Source organism: Calliphora vicina, chromosome 2 (assembly GCF_958450345.1).
Source record: "Calliphora vicina chromosome 2, idCalVici1.1, whole genome shotgun sequence".
NCBI lineage: Eukaryota > Metazoa > Arthropoda > Insecta > Diptera > Calliphoridae > Calliphora > Calliphora vicina.
The window spans coordinates 70,279,090-70,301,999 of record NC_088781.1 but is presented as its reverse complement, the minus strand read 5'-3'; the positions used below and the strand labels follow the sequence as shown (position 1 = coordinate 70,301,999).

Here is a 22,910-nt window from a genome sequence, read left to right as displayed (position 1 = left end):
CAGATATTGAATTTGTCATTTTTTTTAAATGTGAGACTAATATCTGCCAATTTTATCATCAAAATGTTATATTACTAAAAATTAATTTTAATTTTTTCATTAAATTTTTACATGGTAAAAATATCCTGAGTTTCAACGACTATTTTTATATTATCGGCAATAACTCTTAAGTTTATGAACGGTCGCAGACGGTTGCAAAATTCTGGACAGCGAGCATATCAATGCGTCGATTGGTGCTATAACCATTAAAATATCCTCTGGCACTGCTTGGCACTAGGTTTTGAAACTTAAAGTTTTTGGAAAAAAATCATATTTATAAGGTTAAATAAAAAATTTTTAATAATTATCTTCAAATTACTAATAATTTTCATTTTTATTTTAAGCACCAGTTCCATCTGTTTAATTAACTATCATTTCATGTAACTATTTTTGACTCATGTGAATATTATATAATATTTTTGAAATATAAATTATATTCACAAAAATATGAAAATTTGAATTTGACCCACAATGATACAAAATTTTACTGGTGTAAAGCTCAAAGTCCCCAGACTTGAAATATATAACTTTTTTTCTTCTCTACCTGAAATGGACTTTTTGCCAAAAAATGGCATCTCTGGCCCAGTGTGTGGTGGTTCAATGTACATAAAGACGCACATTTTAGCACATTTTTCTGTAGAGCAAAAACGGTTGAATATATTGCAAACCTGATTTCACCAGTCGATTGTGCATCAAAAATTAATACAATTGATGTTTTTTGAATGCTTAAAAATAGTTCCAAAAACCCGCAACAGGGGCGCAAATTTCATAAACAAAATAAAAAAAGTATTTTAGATTTTTTAAATATACACGATGAAAGGGCATTTTAAGCTTATCAAAATGGTACCAATGTTTCCGTTCTATCACAGTCCGTTAAAAAGTTATGTGGCTTTAAAAATGTTTTGTTAAGGCAAGCTAATAAAAAAATTTCTGAACATTTTTTTACCAAATATTATTTTCTTGTTAAATGGCACATAACTTTTTAATGGTTAGTGATAGAAAGGAAATATTGGTGCCGTTTTGCCAAGATTAAAATTGATTTTCATCGAGCAGGTTTAAAAAAACTAAAATTCTTTTTGTTATTTTTTTATGAGATTTACGCCCCCTGTTGTGTGTTTTTGGAACTATTTTAAGCATTCAAAAAATATCAATTATATTAATTTTTGATTTAGAATCGACTGGTGAAATAAGATTTGCAATATATTCAACCGTTTTTGCTCTACAGAAAAATGTGCTCAAAATGCGCGTCTATATTTTTTTTTGTAGGACCAAAAATTAACATATTTAAACAAAAAAAAATTGTTCGGAATAAATGTGGATTAAATTGTTTCTAATATGTATTTGAAATCCTATTAAAGTGTTGATAAAAATTTTAGTTTTAGAAACTCAATAAATATGTAATATGTAATAAAATCTTTATTTATAAACAAAACTTAATGAAATATTCAAGGTTTTTTAAATTTGTCATTCCAAATTATAAAGTGTAAAAAAACTTGTCAAAAGGTCAAAGGTAATCCCGCAATTTCTAAAAATTTAGGCGAAAATCCCAAAAATTGTATTTTTTACAATTTTACCCATAGGTTCTACATTTCCTTCAGGGCTGGGAAAATACTTTGGGGATAAATAGGGAACACATCAAGGTTTCTAAGCCCGCTTTCCGTTTTTTGATCCCAGCTTTGGGATTTTAGAACATGTGGCCCAAATTTGAAATTGTTATAAAAAATAGGTCACATTCCGAAGGGTGTAGGGGCGACATATTCGAAACATATGACATGTATTTTTATATCAAAATATTCTATGTAAAGATACCTTACAGAAAAATATAAAATTGTTATATGTATGTTCTTAAAGAAAGTTTATTTTTAATAAAAACAGAGTTAAGTCAACTTTTTGCCCAAAAAACAGCAAAAAACAACTATTTTTAAATATCTAAATTGAAAATCGTTTATTTTTGGATCGATAATTGATATTGCTCTGAAATCTTTTATATATGATTCGTAATTTAGTTGTCTAACTAAAAATTATGTCCAAAAGTACGACCTATATTTTTAAAAAAGCGGACCAAGGTATGGCTAAATTTTAAAATTTAAATTTTGAAATGCCTATAACTCGGAAATTATAAGAGAAAAATAGCACATTAAAGCATGTTTTCTCAAGACGAGCACTTTCTAAAAATATAAATATATTTGAAATTGGATGTCGAAGGTACCCTACTTTGAGCCCCCATAGCGCCGCCCTGGATCATTTGTTCCATTTTAATACTTTAAAATCTAATACTCCTTGTTTATGTCTACGTCAAATTTTATTCCGATCGGAATAGCCGTTTAGAAATACAAGATTTATTTCCAAAAAAAAATTGATTCTGCCCAACTGTGCATTGGGTGTGTTTACTTATATGTTGTTATACACTTAACAATAACACCAACTAATAGCATTACTTGCAAAAATGTCAATTGTGCTACAGCACAACCTCAGACGTGTGTATTGTTGCTAGAAAAGACTAGCATTGCAATTTTAATAGTAATACGAACGAACAGTATGAATATTTATATTAGTTGATTGTGATGAAATGAGATAATTTCATATTTATTGCATAGTCAAATGTAAGAAATATGTTGCTAGAGCTGAATATCGAAACCCTGGTTTTATTAACATGTAGCTGATACGTATCAAAGGTTCATATTATTATTGGGATATTTTTCCGCATGTAAACATATAGGCGTTTCGTCCGATTAGTTAACCAAGATCGAAAAATAAAATGTTGATAATCATCGTGTTTTATTGAAGATATTTCGATATAATTTTTTCGGCCCAAAGACGAAGCCTACTGAAACTGGCTGAAATCGGTCCATTATTTCGCATAGCCCCCATACAAATGTCCTTCCGTTATTGGACTTTATCGGTCATAAAAGTTTGATTTATATATGCATCTCCACAAATATTGTTCCAAATAAGTTTTATATATACCGAATTCATGTCACCAAATTTTATTATGATGGGTCCATAATTAGTCATTGCTCCCATATAAACCCCGCTTACGTAAATCACTATAAAGTTCATAAATCTCATAAAAATGTTGGTATACACATAAAATTCAACATAAATAACTTTCACATAGACATATCAATAATTGGTCATAGCTCCCATATAAGGCCCACTTCGAAAATTATTCACGAATATAAATTGTTGAATTTTTAAAAGAAAAATGTTACTTAAGGTATTTATAGACGGCAATACTGAGTATTAATATTTGTCAAAAACTCAAGTATCATAATACAATTTCATCGTCTAAACAAAATTTGTATTAGATTTTCAAAAAATACAAATGATTTTTTTGATTTACGGTCGGTATTGAAAATTTGTTTAAAACAATTCAAAAACTTTTTATTTTCATATGTATCGGGTATGTATTTATAAAAACAAATAAGGCAAATAAAAATGTCAAGAAAATATAAAATAAAATTTTCAGAAAAATATCAATCCACAAAGAAATAAAATATTTGTAATACAATCGTGTAAACAATAAATGTTTTTTCGAAACGATTTTTTTAAATACCGACTGATTTCAATAATATTTTAAATTTGAAAAGTGTTAATACTCAGTATTGCCGTCTATAAATACCTTTAGTGTAAGCTATTATATGATTGGGCTTCATCGACGATACTTTCTTACATGTATGTTAAGGAAATTTGAAGATATTTATGGGAAAATGCATGGTGATAATAATAAACAAGTAAGAAAGTATGGTCGGTCAAGCCCGACCATATAATACCCTACACTAAGTAAAAGAGCAAAAAAATGTTTCTTTTAAAATTTCAATAATTTATATTTTTGAGTGATTTTTGGAAGTGGGCCTTATATGGGGGCTATGACCAATTATGGACCGATCACCATTAAATTAGGTCGTGTGATTTATGTCTATATTAAAGTTAACTATGTTGAATTTTGTGTGTTTACCAACATTTTTAAGCGATTTATGCACGTTAAAGTGATTTTCGGAAGCGGGTCTATATGGGAGCTATGACTAATTATGGACCGATCGTAACAAAATTTGGTGACATGAATTTTGTGTATATAAAACTTATTTGGAGCGGAATTTGTGGAGATACATATATAAATTAAACATTTATGACCGATAAAGTCCAATTTCGGGAGGACATTCGTATGGGGGCTAGGTGAAGTAGTGGACCGATTTCAGCCAGTTTCAATAGGCTTGGTCCTTGAGCCGAAAAAATAATATCTACCAAATTTGATCGAAATATCTTCAAAATTGCGACCTGTACACTGCGCACAAGGTTTACATGGACAGCCAGCCAGCCAACCAGACGGACGGACGGACATCGCTTAATCGACTCAGAAAGTGATTCTAAGTCGATCGGTATACTTTAAGGTGGGTGTTAGACTAATATTTTTGGGCGTTACAAACATCTGCACAAACGCATAATACCCTCCCCACTATGGTGGTGTATAAAAAACATATGGAAAAATCGTACGTTCGCGACCCGTACGTTCGATACCGGTACTTAAGCCAATTAAACAAAAACTAATAGAGATATTTTATTGTGTAAATACCGGATAGAGACCTACATTAATACACTTTTAAAATGAAATAATTCCGTTCCATTTCGCAGATTTTTACATTTCACTACTGTCAGCTAAAGTTGACTTCTATTTTGCGTACGTTCGTTACCACATGTTTATAACTATCACTATGAAAACTTAAAGTCGATGGAATCCATAGAAATGTATCGTATATTTTCATAAAAAAATTTATTATTTTATTCAAGTTAAAAATAATCAAATTGTTTTATTTAAATTTGGTTGTATTTTGAGTTGATACTGTTTTGTTGATAAAATAATACAAAAAAATATCGAGAAGTTTTAGAAAAATGGTATTAACTCAAAAAATAGATTTATTTTGCAATAATTGCAAAAATTTTAAAGAAAAACAATGTAAATATATTTTCAAATGGAATTTGCTTAATATGATGTATTCGGATTTTCAGTTTTTGCCCTCTACAGAACATTTTAAAATTTTGAGTTAATACAGTATTGTTGAATGAGTGCTATATATTCTGGATCCTTATAGATAGCGGAGTCGATTAAACCATGTCCGTCTGTTTGTTGAAATCAATTTTCGGAAGACCCCAGATATCTTAGGGATCCAAATCTTCTATAATTCTGTCAGACATGCTTTCGAGAAGTTTCCTATTTAAAATCAGCAAAATCGGTCCACAAATGACTGAGATATGAGAAAAAAACAAGGAAAACCTCGATTTTTAACCTATTTTTTTTTACCTATATCTGGATTACTAAGTCATTATGGATATCTAATGTTAGATATTTCAAAGACCTTTGCAATGACGTGAAAATCATTGCAAAGGTCGTGAAACCCGAATTTTTTTTCACCATAAAAAAAATTGAAAAAACAAAAAAAAAAAATTTTAAATTTAAAAAAAAAATTTAAATTTAAAAAAAAAGTTTTTAAAATTTAAACAATTAAGAGAGCTATATTCGGCTGTGCCGAATTTTGTATACCCTTCACCAAAATATACTTTAAAATAAGCATTTTAAATATATTTAGGTAAACAAAATTTAATTTTTTTGTCCGGTTGGTGGACCGATTTTCTCGATTTTAAATAGCAACCGAGCCGGAAGAATTTCGGAGATATTGATGTACCATTCGTGTATGTAAGTTATTATAAGCTTCAGAACGTTGATTTCAACACACAGACGGACAGACGGACATGGCTATATCGACTCCGCTATCTATAACGATTCAGAATATACTTTGTGGGGTCGCAAATGAAAAATGTAGAAATTACAAACGGAATGACAAACTTATATATACCCTTGCCACTCATGGTGAAGGGTATAAAAAGAAATATTAAATAACAATTCGAAAATTTTTTTTCCCAAAAAATTAAAAAAACAACTGGAAAAAAATAAATTTTGTTTACCTAAAAATATTTAAAATTTTTATTTTAAAGTATAATTTGGTGAAGTGTATATAAGATTCGGCACAGCCGAATATAGTTCTCTTACTTGTTTTTAGAAAAAATATTTTTCCAGTGTTTTAGAAAACAAATTAATAATTTTCTTTCAAAATGTATTAAAGCATTACTTTTAGAATAATCACACATTGAAAATTTTCGTGTGTATAACAATGTTGTATTTTGAGTGCAAAATAAAACACACAAAACAAAAAAGAGTAAAGAAAAATCATAACAAAATAAGTTTCACTGCATTAAATATTGTTACGAAATTCTACTTGAATTCAAATATAACGATTTTAACGGCTGATTTAAAAGTAGCATAATGCTTTCAAATAGCAGTGCTGTAATAGCAAACTGTAACATATCTGTGGGCATTATTAACATTGAATAAAAGCTTTTAGTTGACCATTGATTGTAAGTATGGCAACGCTGTTTGCTGCGACCGTATATTCGAATATTCAGTTAAAGAACATTGTAGAAAGTACACGTATGTAGTAGAAAGCTCTAGACAGTTAAAGAGCAATCTAGAGTGCAGATGACAGCGTTATAAATAGTGGCAAAGGTTGCAGTCACTGTTGCCAGATAATTTTGGTATAAAATCGTAAAAATTGGACTAAAAAATCGTCAAAATCGGCAAAATATTTTAGAAATCGTCAAAAAATCGGAAAAAATAAAAATACCTACTTTTTTGTGAAATTTGTCAGTTTTTTTTAGAAAAAAAAACTAACAATCCAATAAAGAATTCACATATTTAAACAATTAATGTTGTAAAATAGGTTTATATAATAAGAATTATTTAATATTTTCATACAAAAATTAAATATTTGTATACTCTTCACCGTGAGTGAATAATTCAGTTTGTATTTTTCATATTTCCACAAAAAGCCACGAATTACCTACATATATATCGAATACTAAGTCATGTACATAAACATTTCATATATCATATGAAAGGGATTTCAAAGACATTCCAAAGACGTATGCGATATTCGAACCAACTATATGTAAATTTCGAAAAATCAAGTATCAGGGGAGTTACTGCGTAACTCAATCCGAAAACGCAAATGTTCGAAAATGTGTGTTAAATACATTGTAATTCGAAAAGATTTCCTTTCGAATCGAATTAGGAAGTAACCCCCCAGGCTTTATTAATTTTAAAAAGTCTTTAGTATAGATTTATAGGCATCCTTCAAGTAACTGTTTGTATAAATGATTTAATTTTTTTATTAAATTGTCTTGTCTAAATATTCGTTCCGCATACATTTTTATATATCATATTCTATCTTACAAAAACAATTATGGTTTGTATTTATTATATTAGTTAATTAAATGATTATATGAAAACCTTGATGTAAATATAGACTTTTCATAAAATCGTCATTTTGAGGACTAAAATCGGCAAATCGCACTTTGCCATTTTTACAATCAAAAATCGCCAAAATGCCGATAAATTGGCAAATCTGGCAACAGTGGTTGCAGTAGTTAGTCAGTTTATCAGAGACGCTATTCCAGGACACACTTACTAAGTGTGCCCTGCGCTATTCGAATAAACAGGTAACAAGGCAGAATAGCAGAAGATGCTGATATCAAGCGGCGTGATATTGACATCGGTGCTTACGAATTCGAGTATAAGGAAGAAATGGAAGTTTCTACACGTTCAGCAACAAGCAGCAAGGATTTAAGCACTATGTTTGCTGCTATGATGGAAAAATTCAAAGAAACAAATGAGAAATTTGCTGAAGTTCAAGATACTTCTAAAGTAAACAACGAGAACCTGGAAGCGAAATTGAACGAAAATTCTAGAACCATCTTAGAAACTACTCGAGTCAACAATGAGAAACTTCTTGCCGACAACGAGAAACTTCGTGCTGAGGTTAAAGCTGAAGTCAAAGAAACTATCAAACACTTAGCTGAAATGGAAGCGAAACTTCAAGAATCCTCTCGAGCTACATATTTAGAAAATGGTGTTGATCAAAAACTGCATGACCTAAAGGTTAATAATCTTCAATGCCAAGATGGACCGGTGCGAGTTATTTCAGAAACATCATGTAGAATAAAGGCTCCTAGTTTCGATGGCACCACACCATTTAATGTGTTCAAGTTCCAGTTTGATACGGTTGCCATTATAAACATGTGGAAAGACGAAGAAAAAGCTATCGAATTGATTTTGGCCTTAAAAGGAAATGCAGCGGAAGTTCTTGAAAGCGTGCCAGTGTGCAACAGAAATTGTTATGATGACATAATGGAGGCGCTACAACGTAAGTATGGTGGCGAACATAAAAAAGAATTAACCGAATGGAATTGCGTGGATCTGTTTCGCCTCCAAGAAACAACCAGCCGTCAAATCATCATTCGTCACAAGAATCACCTTTAAACTAAAACGAGCTAGCACTATGTGGCAAGAGCTAGCTCCCACATCTGAGGGCCCCACAATCTCCATATCAGTAACGCAGCAGAAAAATAGCAATCTTACGGCTAGTGGATACATCAACGGTCAGAAGTACATTTTTACTATAGACACAGGAGCGTCGCAGTCCATCGTCAAGCCCGATTTAGTCAAAAACACAATTGAACCATTACGTGGGGTAAGTCTGCGCACAGCTACTGGGGAGCCAGCCACTGTCTATGGTAAAGCAAATGTGAAAATAACCATTACCAATGTTAGCGTCAATCATGTATTTATTGTTGCCGATATTGTGGACGAAGTAATCATTGGTGCTGATTTCATGATTACTCACGGCATTACTTTGGATATGGGACAAAAAGATAGGATTTGGCGAAATGTGGAAATACCCCTTGACATGGGATATGAAAATAGTCAAGTAAGAATGCTAGTTACCGTCGAGCATCAGAGACTACCATCACAGTCAGAAACTTTAGTATGGGCTTGTATGGAAGTGATCTTATAACAGCAAAAGCCCTCGTTAAACCCTGCAACAACAAAATAGTTCCTGTAAGAGTGCTTAACCTGTCCAGCTATGAAAAATTCGTTAAGCCAAATTCCGAAATAGGTGAATGCACTTCAGCAGAGGAGTAATCAATTGCGAGAAAAACCCGGAACCTGCCAATAAATCTACCAAAGAACACGAGCTACTAGCGGAATATGTGGGGAAATGGGTAGGAGGATTAGGGCCGCACGATAGAAATAAGGCCAAACAGCTTCTGAAGAAACATACCTCGGTCTTCGCCTTAAAAAGTCAAAGCCAAGGTAGAACGGCAATAGTAAAGCATCAAATAAATACTGGCGAAGCGATGCCCATAAAGCAGGCGCCCAGAAGTATTCCTCTAGCAAAACGAAGTGAGGTGAAGGAGCTGGTTAACGAAATGGAGCGGGATGGAGTAATCGAACCATCTTCAAGTCCTTGGAGCTCGCCTGTTGTGTTAGTTAAAAAGAAAGACGGCAGCACTAGATTTTGCGTCGATTATAGAAAGCTGAACGATGTTACCAAGAAATACAGCTACCCGCTACAAAGAATTGACGACACCCTGGACACATTAGCTGGAACAAAATGGTTCTCCACGTTGGACATGCAAAGTGGTTATTGGCAGGTAGAGATTTCAGAAAAAGATAAAGAGAAAACTGCGTTTAGTGCTAGTGATGTATTATGGCAGATTAATGTGATGCCCTTTGGACTCTGCAATGCTCCAGCCACATTCGAGCTTTTAATGGAACATGTGTTGAAAGGACTTCACTGGAAGACATGTTTGGTGTACCTCGATGACATAATTGTCATGGGGAAGTTTTTCGATGAACACTTGAAAAACCTTGAAGAAGTCTTTAAACGAATAGCTGCGGCTGGACTAAAACTTAGCGTAAAGAAATGTGCATTGTTCCAGTAAGAAGTTAAGTATTTAGGGCATCGCGTAACAGCAGACGGCATATCAACAGATGAGGATAAAATACGAGCCGTAAAGGACTGGCCTCGTCCGAGAAATCTTCACGAATTGCGCAGTTTTCTAGGCCTTTGCACGTACTACCGACGATTTGTACCGAATTTTGCCAGTGTTGCCGCAAGCCTACATGCGCTAACGCAGAAGTCGCGAGCGTTCCTGTGGAGTGAATCTCAAGAACAGGCATTCCTTCAGTTAAAGGAATTGTTGTGTACAGAACCAATTTTGGCATATCCCATCCCAGGGGCAAAGTTTGTGCTAGACAGCGATGCTAGTGGATACGGAATAGGCGGTGTGCTTTCGAAGGTGATCAACGGGACGGAAAAGGTCATAGGCTACTCCAGCCGAATACTTTCCAAGCCTGAGAGAAATTACTGCGTAACGCGACGTGAACTCTTGGCAGTATTAGAGTGTGTGAAGCATTTCCACAAGTATTTGTATGGTCAGCACTTCCAACTGAGAACCGATCATTCTGCCCTCAGGTGGTTGTTGCAATTTAAACAACCTGAAGGGCAACTGGCTCGTTGGATTGAGCGGCTTCAGAGCTATGACTTTAGCATCGAGCACCGGAAGGGTTTGAAACACGGCAATGCGGACGCGCTCTCAAGACGGCCTTGCAACGTGGAATGCAAGCATTGCGCAAAAGCCGAGAGAAAGGAATGTGTCATTGACGTTCGACTAATGCATATAGAGTCCAGTGCAGAGAAATGACCCCATACTGTCAAAAATAATATCGGCAAAAGAAGAATGCAGAAGGCCAGCCCGCAATGAAATATCGGCCGAAGGTTCACTGATGAAATCATATTGGGCCCTATGGAATAGTCTACAATTGTTAAATGGCTGCTTATACCGCATATGGGAAAGTGCTGACGGTAAAACAGTGACAAATCTAATTGTTGTACCATCCTCTAAAATAAACGAAGTAATGAAAGAGTTTCATGACGGTACCAGTGCACAGTGGTTCCGCCCATAGGCCAAAAATAAATAAAACGATCACAAAATATTTAGACAAAATGCAAACAAATTGTCTCTTAAATATCCAATCTTTTTAATGGCAAACCGGTTTTTTCTGGAAATCTAACGGGACTTTTTAAAAATAAAATTAAAAGCATGAGCAAATATTCATTTGCAAGGCGCAGCTGAACGCTGGAAGAATAATTCAAAGCAAAAGTGCACTTCAAAACGGTCTTGCAATTGCTGTAGTCTACAAAATTAAATTATTTTCAATGGATTTAGAAGTTAAAGGTATTTATTTTATCTTTAGAAAATAATAAAAACTAACTTGTGTTGGAATTTTTTTGAAATTAATGTTTTAGTTAACCTATTTGTTTGATACTTTTTTGTAAAACTTCATTATGTTTACATAAAGTTTTAGTTGTGTTACCCCAAAATTCCCCCATAGGTTTCTTTTCCAATGTATTAATCCGATTCTTAAGATAATAAAAGTGCTGAAGTTAGTTGCGGAAATTTGCGGATGGGCGTGTAATCTGTAATATACTAACCCGCCGTCTTATTATTGCATCGGTACATAAAAATCTGATCCATGGAGCTGAGGTAAGCAAGCATGTAGTAGTGTCAATAAGTGAATTATCGGAGGAAGCAGCTGAAGCGAAAAATACGCATATAAAACCGTTTAGGTTGCAACATACCCGAAAAATATCGCGCAATGCTACAAATACAGAACTTTTAAATAGGCTGTTTTAAGTTCAGATCCATTTACTTCTGGAGGCCAAACTTATCAACAAAGAAAACAAATAGTTTAAGTCAAGGATTTTTAAATTTGATTAATATTTGATATATATTAATGTCCTATTTTACCTTACTACCTTATATTACTTAGTAATACCTCATATTGCATTATATAACTTTGTATAATTTTTTAATTTAGTTTTTTTTTTCAGTGTATAATACAAATGAATTAAAATGGAATAAAAATTTACTAAAATTATTAAAAACAATCGAATTTTCATACTGAAATACTTTATTTCAAAAATTCATAAAACAAATCTAAAAGCCAATTAAGCCTACAGTTGTTAATATTTTTTCTTAAAAACTTTAAGTTCTTCGGCCATGCTATGAGGTGACAAATTTTGAAGACCCTAGCTTTTTTAGTTTTGGAAATATTGATTTTTGACCGCTTGTCCATATAAGGGAAACCACTGTGCAGTGGTGGTCATCTTGGTGTGACAAAAACTTTAGAAAAGCTAAAACAACGTTTTTATTGGGTGAGTTGTCAGCAAGCAGTAGCCGATTGGATAGCCAATTGTCCACAATGCATAGCAGCGAAGGGCCCAGTAAGAAGAAGTCGTGGACAACTTCAGCAGTATAACTCAGGTGCGCAGTATAACTCAGGACTGCGATAGATGTAGCAGACCCTTTCCCTGTCAGTGATGCTGGAAACCGTTACGTTCTACTGGTTATGGATTATTTCAGCAAATGGCCAGATGTATATGCAATACCCAATCAGGAAGCTAAAACGGTTATAAGCGTATTTGTGAACAACTGGGTGTGTCGCTATGGTGTTCCACTGGAGTTGCACTCGGATCAGGGTAGAAATTTTGAATCCGCCGTATTCAAAGAAATGTGCGATTTATACGGAATAAGAAAAACCAGAACAACGCCACTGCATCCTCAATCTGATGGCATGGTCGAAAGATTCAATCGCACCCTGGAGGAATATTTAAGAAAAGTTGTCTTCGGGACAGAACTCAAGTTGCCTGGTGATTTAAGGCCCAACATATGAAATTGCTTCTTTATTCATGTAACTAACCGACAGCGCGAGTAGAAAATTACTTTGAGAACAGCTCAGAGAGTAAATTTTATACCGCTCTTTTTCTATTATGGATCAATATAAGAATTTTTTTCTTATTTTAAGTTATCTTACTCTTAATTTGAAGTTTAAGAATTAACTACTTGATTTAACTTCTCACTTGTACTTAAAACAAGATTTTCTTGCTTAATTCAAGAATTTCGTTCTTGTTTTAAGAAAATTTCCGTATGATTTTTGTAATCAATCCCGTTTATACTTATTCTAAGTACAAATGAGTATGAATCGTACTTAAATTTTTAAGTACAATTCTGGCTAAATTTGAGTAAAATGAACTTAAATTTAGAAGTGCTTTTTTCTTTCTGTTTAGTTCAAGTCAGCTTAAGCAACTGTTCGAATACTTATAAAACGTATCTGACAAACTATAATGTACTTAAGAGAGTTTCGTCAAATTTTATTTGCTTAAGCATAGAGCGAAGCTGGTCGCACATTCCGTAAGTTTGTTTATTGTATACAAAGAAAATAAAGAAAAAATTAAAAGGATAAAGAAAATTAATTTATTTTCATAAAATAATAAGAAATACGTATTTTTTTAATTACGTGTTGCACATAATGGGGCTAAATTGTTTTGAATGCACATAATTACATTATGGCCACCAAAAAGTTTCTTCGGATTTTCTTAAGCATTTGACAATCTTTTCGTTCGGTTTTGACATTAACTTAACCTAGCTTATGCATATTATAGTTGGGCCTTTAGAATTCGGTATTAAGCCCTCATCAAATAATGAAAACACTTCCCAAGAGCAAGATGACCTTAACGAACTTCACGAATTCGTACGCAGACGAATAAAAATGACCAGTGACAAAATGAAAGCCAGATACGATCGAGCAGCGAATTCTGAGGGACCAACCTTGCCAACTTGTACTGCTGTATAACCATTGGGATGGACCATACAAGGTGATTAAGAAATTAAACGACGTGGTGTACAGAATACAGAAAGAAAAGAGCCCGAGATCTAAAATGAAAGTCGTACATCTAGAACGACTAGCTGCCTATGGGAGAAGTAAATCTATGCCTATTCGGGACGAACAGGCTTAAGCGGGGGGTAGTGTTACGAAATTGTACTTGAATTCAAATATAACGATTTTAACGGCTTATTTAAAAGTAGCATAATGCTTTCAAATATCAAATAGCAAACTGTAACATATCTGTGGGCATTATTAACATTGAATAAAAGCTTTCAGTTGACCATTGATTGTAAGTATGACAACGCTGTTTGCCGCGACCGTATATTCGAATTCGAATATTCAGTTAAAGAATATTGTAGAAGTACACCACAGATGGCGTATGTATTAGAAAGCTCTAGACAGTTAAAGAGAAATCTGGAGTGCAGATGGCAGTGTTATAAATAGTGGCAGAGGTTGCAGTAGTTAGTCAGTTTATCAGAGACGCTATTCGAATAAACATCAACTGAGTGCCTTAAAGTGTGCTGTATTTTTCAAGTGAATTCGTGTACTTTATAAAGTGTGTATGTATTTCTGCGAATTTATAAACGTGTATTAAAAACATTGAGTGACTATTTAATTCTGTGGTTATTGTACATTTTAAATAAATAAAGAGTTGTTACAATTTTTAAACTACTAAACGGATTTTATTTGCAATCAAAAGTATCCGGTTTATTTAAAGGAAATAAACAAACGTTTTGAAAAGGTTAAAACGTAACAATATATTTATCTGGTCAATTCACAATTGTGATTTAAAAATGTTTTAAATAAATATATTGTTAAAAACAACAAATATATAAACTAATACAGGTTATGTCACATGCAATTACATATGGGCAATTCCATATCATCGTACGTGACTAATAATAAAAAGTTCTTTCGAAACATTGTTGTCCAAAATATCGAGCGAAATTTTCGAATCGTGTGAGGCGTTATGTTTTCTTTTAAATTCTTACACTAAACGAAATATTTTTCCTTTACAATCCGTCATATTTAAATAAAAACAATCTTTGGATGAATTTATAATCTTATAATAAAAAATATATAATAAAACAATATATATTCTGTAAATATATGTATACAAAAATTAAGGCCCTAATTTTGTAAATCACGTCACCAAAGTGATATTTATATGGAAAGCAAAAACAAAATTTAAAAAATTTTTAAAATTTGTTTTGTTTTATGTACAAAATTTTTAAATTATGAAAGGCAATCAACGCTTGAATTTTGGTGCGTTCGTTCTGTTCAGAATTTGTATAGAAAACACAAACAAATTTTTCAAATTTTGTTTTTGCTTTCCATATAAATATCACTTTGTAACGTGATTTACAAAATTAGGGCCTAAAAAAACGAATAGAAAATATACATTCGGTTTCAATAACAATCAGAGTCGAATTAATTTCATACTACATGTTAATTGGGAGCTTAGTTTTCGCCGCAATTTTAGCCTAAAACATACCTAAACCAATAAAAAATTAAATATAGTCAGTTAAAACTATTACTTTTGTGCTTAAAATACTGTAATAGGCTCTAAATACTTTCACATAGTAACATTTTAGTGTTTTCTCCTATTCAAATCATTTTGAAAAAAAGTTTCAAGGGTTTTTGGGTTTTCAGTCGTGGTAGTCATTCTCGTGGAATTGCCCATATGTACGTGTGAACATGGAAATTCTGAATCGTATGTATAACGTCAATTTTGACATACATATGGAATATATCCCGTGTGACCCACCTATTATCATCTTGCCGTCATGATGCGTCATGGATTTTATATATTATATTGTTACGTTTTAACATTTTCAAAACGCTGGTTTATTTCCTTTAAATAAACCGGATACTTTTGATTGCAAATAAAAGCCGTTTAGTAGTTTAAAAATTGTAACAACTCTTTATTTCTTTAAAATGTACAACAACAACAGAATTAAATAGCCACTCAATGTTTTTTATACACGTTTATAAATTCTCAGAATTACAGACAGACACAATTTATAATGTACACGAATTTACTTGAAAAACACAACACACTTTAAGGCACTCAGATGATGTTTATTCGAAAAGCGTCTCTAATAAACTCACTAACGACTGCAACCTCTGCTACTATTTATAACACTGCATTACCATCTAGAAAGCTCTTTAATTGTCTAGAGGTTTCTAATACATACGCCATCTGTGGTGTACTTTCTACAATGTTCTTTAACTGAATATTCGAAATCGAATACAGCGTTGCCAACTTACGATCAAATCAACTGAAAGCTTTTATTTAATAATGCCCACAGATATGTTACAGTTTTACAGCACTGTTATTTGAAAGCATTATGCTACTTTTAAATCAGCCGTTAAAATCGTTATATTTGAATTCAACTACAATTTCGTAACAATTGAATCAGTGAAGCGGAAGATAATAAATACTATGTGACAAGTAGAGATGCCAAACGGGGAATCCCGTTCCCGAAAATCGACCCACCCTAATGTACATACTTTATTGTTATTTCTTCTTATATAATGTACTGACGCAAGTATTTTATGCTTTTTAGTGTCAAATAAAAATTAATTGCTACATAAAAAATTTTCTAAATATAATTTTCGGGATTTTAGATTTCCCGAAAATCCCGAAACCCCGAGTCGGGATTTCGGGATTCTTTACCAAATCCCGAACCCCGGGATTTTCAAAAATCAGTCCCGATTAGCATCTCTAGTGACAAGTTTAACAGATTAAACTAAAATTGAATCAATAGCGTTCACTATTAAGTGCGAATTGTCTTGCATCATTGCAAATGCAGAATTTTACAGTAATCCAATAACAAACAAGTAAGAAAGTATGGTCGGTCAAGCCCGACCATATAATACCCTACACCAAGTAAATGAGTATAAATATTTTTCTTTTAAAATATCAATAATTTATATTCGTGAATGATTTTCGGAAATGGGCCTTATATGGGAGCTATGACCAATTATGGACCGATCACCATAAAATTAGGTCGTGTGATTTATGTCTATATGAAAGTTATTTATGTTGAATTTTGTGTATATACCAACATTTAAGCACGTTAAAGTGATTTTCGGAAGCGGGTCTATATGTGAGCTATGACTAATTATGGACCGATCGTAACAAAATTTGGTGACATGAATTTTGTATATATAAAACTTATTTGGAGCGAAATTTGAGTAGATACATATATAAATTAAACATTTATGACCGATAAAGTCCAATTTCGAGAGGACATTTGTATGGGGGCTAGGTGAAATAATGGACCGATTTCAGCCAGTTTCAATAGGCTTCGTCCTTGGGCATTATACCATCCCCACTATGGTGGTGTAGGGTATAAATACACACAAAAACCTATACAATTTTATATTTGCATTTGATGCAAGACCATTTTTATGTTTTATTTCTGAAAATGGTTAATTAATGCATATTATTAGATAATAGATTTAAACTGTTAATAAAGTATTTTTATCATATAAAAATTAATATTTCTTTATTTTTTTTTTAAATTTGAAAAATATAACTGCGATTAATCGATAATCGCGATAAACGGATTTGTTTTTTTATTTATTTAATCGTAAATAAAAATGAAATTAAATTAATAAGATTAGTTTAGTAACTCAACTATTTTTAACCGACTTTTATAAATCTTTTTCTATTTTAAAGGTAAAAATCATGTACATGTGTCAAACAAAAGAAACAATTTTAAAATTATTTTCTAAATAATTTGTACATATATTTATGATGTATTGAAGTTGTAACTTTATCCCGTTATTTCACTAAAACAAATTGATCGAGAAAAACAATAAGTATTCCGTACTCTATGGACTCCAACAAAACCGAATTATTACATGAGAATCCCTAATAAATTCATACTAAAAAAAATTAAATTACATCACTTATGTCGGGTTTAGCAACATTTCCTATCAAAATATCAGCGTTATTAGAATTATTGATTCTTAGTCAAATAACGTATTTTTTTTTTGATCTTTTGGCCTTTAGAATTCAAAATATGTATTATGAAACTTAAAAGCCCCGCCCATCCAAAAGTGGGCGTGACCGGCAATAATTTTTTTGTTATTTTACTGAAAATCAATAACTCAAATAACGGTGAAATTTTTGGGACTTATTTGAATTTTTTCTGCTAAAATCGACTAAAAAACTAAAAACACAATTATATTTCTTGTACTGTATGTACCAAACAATAATATCCTGAGTGATATAATTGTTCTTCATATTTTTTATGCCCAATCTCTAGTAGCGAATTGATATATTAAAAGTTGTTGAAATGTTCGATCCTTCGAGATTTCTTCGAAGATCATCGACATAGCAACGTGTTGCAATTATAGTAGGATAAACATTGTGTTTTCAAACATTGATGATTCACTCGAGTGTCAATAAAATACTCACCACACATTCCAGTCAAATATTGATTTCTTGTATGATCTTCCATTGTTATTAATAATTAGTTTTGTTTTGTGATGAAATTAAAATACATTCTTGCTTAAGAATTAACACAGTCCAACCACGACATTGGGATGAGCACTGATAACTACTTGTATTTGTAAATAAGGGGCATTGCTACCACGTACATAGCGTTGTGCCTAATAAAGATTTGAAATTCATGTTTACATCTCATAAATTTAAATACTTACACAACGCAGACATACATACAATCTACACCTAATATTAATATACATACATATATTATGAGAATATAAAATTTTTATCATTTAAATGAATATTTTTATCATGATTTACAAAAGGATTTATAACAGAAGCCTAGTACATTTGAACGGCAAATAACAACATCACTCAGAAATCAACAAATATTTAAATGATCCAATCGTTTTTCCGCTATAACGTAATTTATCGTATTAATTTAAATGATACACACATGTTTATCAGTAAATATGGGTAAATATTTTACCAAATAAGTGTTATCACTTAGTGATCCCCTTTAAGAACATTTATTTTATATTACGAATTATATTATACTTACTAGGCAATTTCAATGCCGAATGGGCGGTTCGGCAACCATCCAACAGCGTAGCCGCTATTCCAGATAAAGCAACTGCTACAGCAATTTCTGATCTTGCATGAACTGTAGCCAGAATCAATGATATGTGGAACGTCTTGTCAGTGCCACCAGACACATCAAGGAAAAACATGCCAATTCATCCCAAGATGGTGATTCTCTGTATGGACACATTCACCAATAATAGTCGCAAGTAAAAGTATTCATCATTCTTCGTATGAACTGTATAAATACGGTCAATAGCTTCAGTAGAACACACATCCGGATGACCAGGAACTACATCGCCTTGCTTTCGACGTTGAAATTTCTTCGAAGCATTGAAGAAACTGGTCAATGATGTCGCTGGTGGGTTTTGAGCACGAGATAATCAGCATTTGCTGCAGTGAAATAATATCGTTGACCGTTCGACCAACTTGATAGCGCGTTATTTCATCATTGGGGTCAGGAACTTGAAGACCAAAACCGCCATGTCACTGCCTTTGGTAACATATTTGCAGATGTACTTGATGGACTTCACTGAATTACAATACTCCACGTTACAATGCGCCTTCAATGTTTTGAAAGAAGTGGCGAATGCGGATCAACCCAAGACTTTTCGACCACGAAATAATTTCCTTTCACTTTGACTGTGATTGTTCTACCGCCATCATCAGTTGATCGACGCCGATACAGTGGATAACCACGTTGCCAGTGATGGTCTCACCACTTAAACTTCGTGGATAACGCTTGGAACACTTGCCATTGACCATTCACGCTGATTGTGGGTTAGACATAAACGTCATCTACCATGAAGGTGGCATCGTAAAATCACTATATATACACATACTAGAAAAAGTCTGCGTACAAACAAATCTAGCTAAGATAATGTATAAAAACAACGCCACAAAAACTCATAAAATTTCAAGATTAATTTTTATTAACAAATAATTTTTCATCCTTCAAAAAAATGTCATTATTTGAAGAAACAATATAATTATATTAAAAAAAGTCTGCGTACAAAAGTCTATACACCACTATTTTTAGATAAAATTAGCAATATTGTTACTAAAGTAATAGCTAGTTGGATAGCCTTTTCGTTTGAGTACTTCAGCGAATCTCTTTTGCATGGAATGAACGAGATTCGTGGTTTCTTCACGTGATATTTTCTCCCATTCCGTTTGTAAAACTTCTTTGAGCATAGTTTTTGAAGTAATAACGTGATGTCGAATTTTCCGTTCCAACAAATCCCACAAATGCTCAATGGGATTGAGATCCGGAGACTGGGGAGGCGTACGCAACTGTTTTGGCACATTATAAAGTAGCCAAAGCTTTACAATATCCGCTGTATGTTTGAGATCGTTATCTTGTTGGAATAAATAACTGTTCCCAAGACCAAGTTTCGCTGCGCTTTGCTTTAAGTTTGTCTTTAAAATGTCTAGGTATGCTCTCTTGTCCATTGTGGATTCAATAAACTGCATATTACCTACACCGCTATCCGCCATACATCCCCAAACCATAACGCCTCCTCCACCATGTTTTACAGTACTACACAAATTTGCTTTATTTAGGGCTGTACCTGATTTCCTCCACACGAATTGACGGCCTTTAATTCCAAAAATGCAATATTTGCTCTCATCCGAAAAGATAACCTTTTTCCCAGAATTCCAGTGGTTTATTCAAGTGCTCTTTAGCGAACAAAATTGCTTTCTGCCTGTTTATTAATGAAATAAAAGGTTTCTTACGTGCTATACGAGCATGGAATCCGTTTCGCTTCAAGATTTTTCTTACGGACCCTCTGGATAGAAGAGTGTGTTCTCTCGACCATTTCCCCAATTTGTCTAAAGGTTCTCCCTTGCTTCCAGAAATAAACTATAATTTTTCTTTCAGCAGGATTAATTTATTTTCTTTTCGAATTCATTGCAGAAATAATGTGGTTTCACAAATTCAAATAAATTTTATAATAGCGTATACATATGACAAGAATTGATAGTCGTAAATTTAAAAACCGATTGCTAGATTAATATTTATTTTTTTGTACGCAGAGTTTTTCTGTCTGAATAGATTTTTCTTTTTTCAAATTTTAATGCCTAGCTATGAATTTACATGTTTCTCAAATTAAAATTTTGGTGTTAGGTAATTATAGAGATTGGGGACATAGGATAAGACTAAAAAATTTTGATTTTCTTGTGAATGTTCGGATATATAAAGTAATGAGTATAATAAATAATTTTGTATGCAGACATTTTCTAGCAAGTGTAAATAAAATGTATGTGAAAAATAATTTTCTTCATAATTTTTTCGAGGATAATTCTGGAATTTTCTTGGATATTCTTCTAGTTTGGCCAGAGACCAGGCGTTCTTGAGATATAAGCGTAGTAACTAACATCATTTTCTTTCATATACAATAAGATTACATAGTGAAACAGACTAGAGTCTCTGAGGAGATTCGAAACCGCAACCCCCATACTGACAGACTAGCACTCAACCTACTAAGCTTGTCAGTCTTAGGGATTTGTTCCCATGGATGAGGATTTTCAAAGGCTTTTGAGAACAGAAAATTTAATTTGGGGACTGGGTATATTTTAAAATATTTCGGGAATTTTTTTGGGTATAAATTAAACAGGATAGGGTTGATTTTGTTATCGAAAATAATAAATTACCAATGAGTGAACTTTATTTCATGTTCATTGGAACAGGTCAATCGCTTAGCTGGAGAGGCGTTTGACAAGGTATGGCATAAAGGTCTAGTACATAAAATCAAATGTTTGCTACCACTATATACTCATAAATTACTGGAGTCTTATCTATCGGATATACTTTTCAGAGTTAAGTACAATGACGAGAGAATACAAATCTAGCCATTTTCTGAGCTGAAGGCAGACCTTGAATACAACTTTTGCAGAGCCAAACCCGATCAAGACTCCGTAGAGCAGATCTACCACCCCGCTAAGATGAGTGACATTTATCCATGAAGGCTCTCTTGATAGAGCGGCAATTGGAATAACTATTTTCAAAAAAAAAATTGATTTATTCATACGAATTTTGGCATCAATTCGCCAATTTTTTTTAATCGTTTCAAGAAAAAATATATTTGGGAATATTCTTAATTGCGGTTGGGGACTGCTACTGTATGTAACTGCTTATTTACTAGTCATTTACATGAACATGTTGTTACGAATTAGCATCAGCGATTTTAATTAAACGGTCTATAACAACTGCCTGCAACATTCATCATGTTTAAAAACATGACCATCAGTAGAAACTTCTACTTATCAACAATGTTGATAGCATGCGGTTGATTAGCATTATTTTTAAGTATTGCAACACTAAATGTTTAAGCTGTTAACATTAACATCGAAAGCTCTAGAATTCGAATATACGAATTTTGACCTTTAAGAACAATCTAGGCTACTCAGATTCCGATGACACTGCCTATAGCTTTTTAACTCATTATTTTAACACGGTGATGTCATTGGAGGCAAGTACTTACCACCCTCGCTTACAAATAGGCAGTTAAATAAGTTGTTTTGTTGTAGAGCTATTTATAGAATTTTGTATTTTCAAACAAAAAATTCTACTCACTTAGTTATTTTATTGTGTATCAAATAATGGTTTTCACTCAGTAGTACTATATTATTTTCTGTTTTTCTAAAAATAAACATGCAATAAAATAAATGGGCAAATTGAGAAAAAGTAACTGATTATGTATTTGTTTGTTTGTTTATTTTGTTTGTTTACTTTGTTTTTTTTAGACTTTAGCTCATAAACAAGTACTTATGTATCAGATTATATGCCAGTCATTACTAAACTACTTATATGTAATGCAGGTGGTATGTAGTAGTCATTGAAAAGTAAGCTGTTCAGTAATTGCAATTCATTACCAAGTTTTTGCTGGGTAGCTAGTTAGTTTTAGACAGTGTTGTCTACTTTTTAATTTCCAAAGGCACTGAACTAAAACGCATTTTCGCAAAAAACTACAAAAACCCAATGGTACTCTGTTTAAAGATAAATTGTAGGTCAATGTATAATTTTTATTAACAATAAATCAAACTCGTTGATTATTATTAGAGGTAATCACAATTGCTTGATAATTACTCAAGGCGAATTCATATAAGGTGGAGTCAGTCAAACAACAGATTATTTTTTTCACATGTTTGGTTCTAGCATCTTTCAAAGAATGTTTTTATATTTCAAAATTATCCTGATCT

The 22,910-nt window shown here is 32.6% G+C and overlaps 1 protein-coding gene across 1 annotated transcript in view; it reads right to left on the bottom strand.

The window, feature by feature from the left end:
- The window catches only part of LOC135951476 (facilitated trehalose transporter Tret1), a 51,570-nt gene extending 33,318 nt beyond the window's left edge, over positions 1-18,252 (bottom strand). Inside the window, exon 1 of the mRNA XM_065501132.1 lies at positions 18,096-18,252. Within this exon, the coding sequence (XP_065357204.1) occupies positions 18,096-18,138 (43 nt within the window). The 5' untranslated portion in view covers positions 18,139-18,252. The remainder of the gene's footprint in view (positions 1-18,095) is intronic.
- Between the last annotated feature and the right edge of the window lie 4,658 nt (positions 18,253-22,910).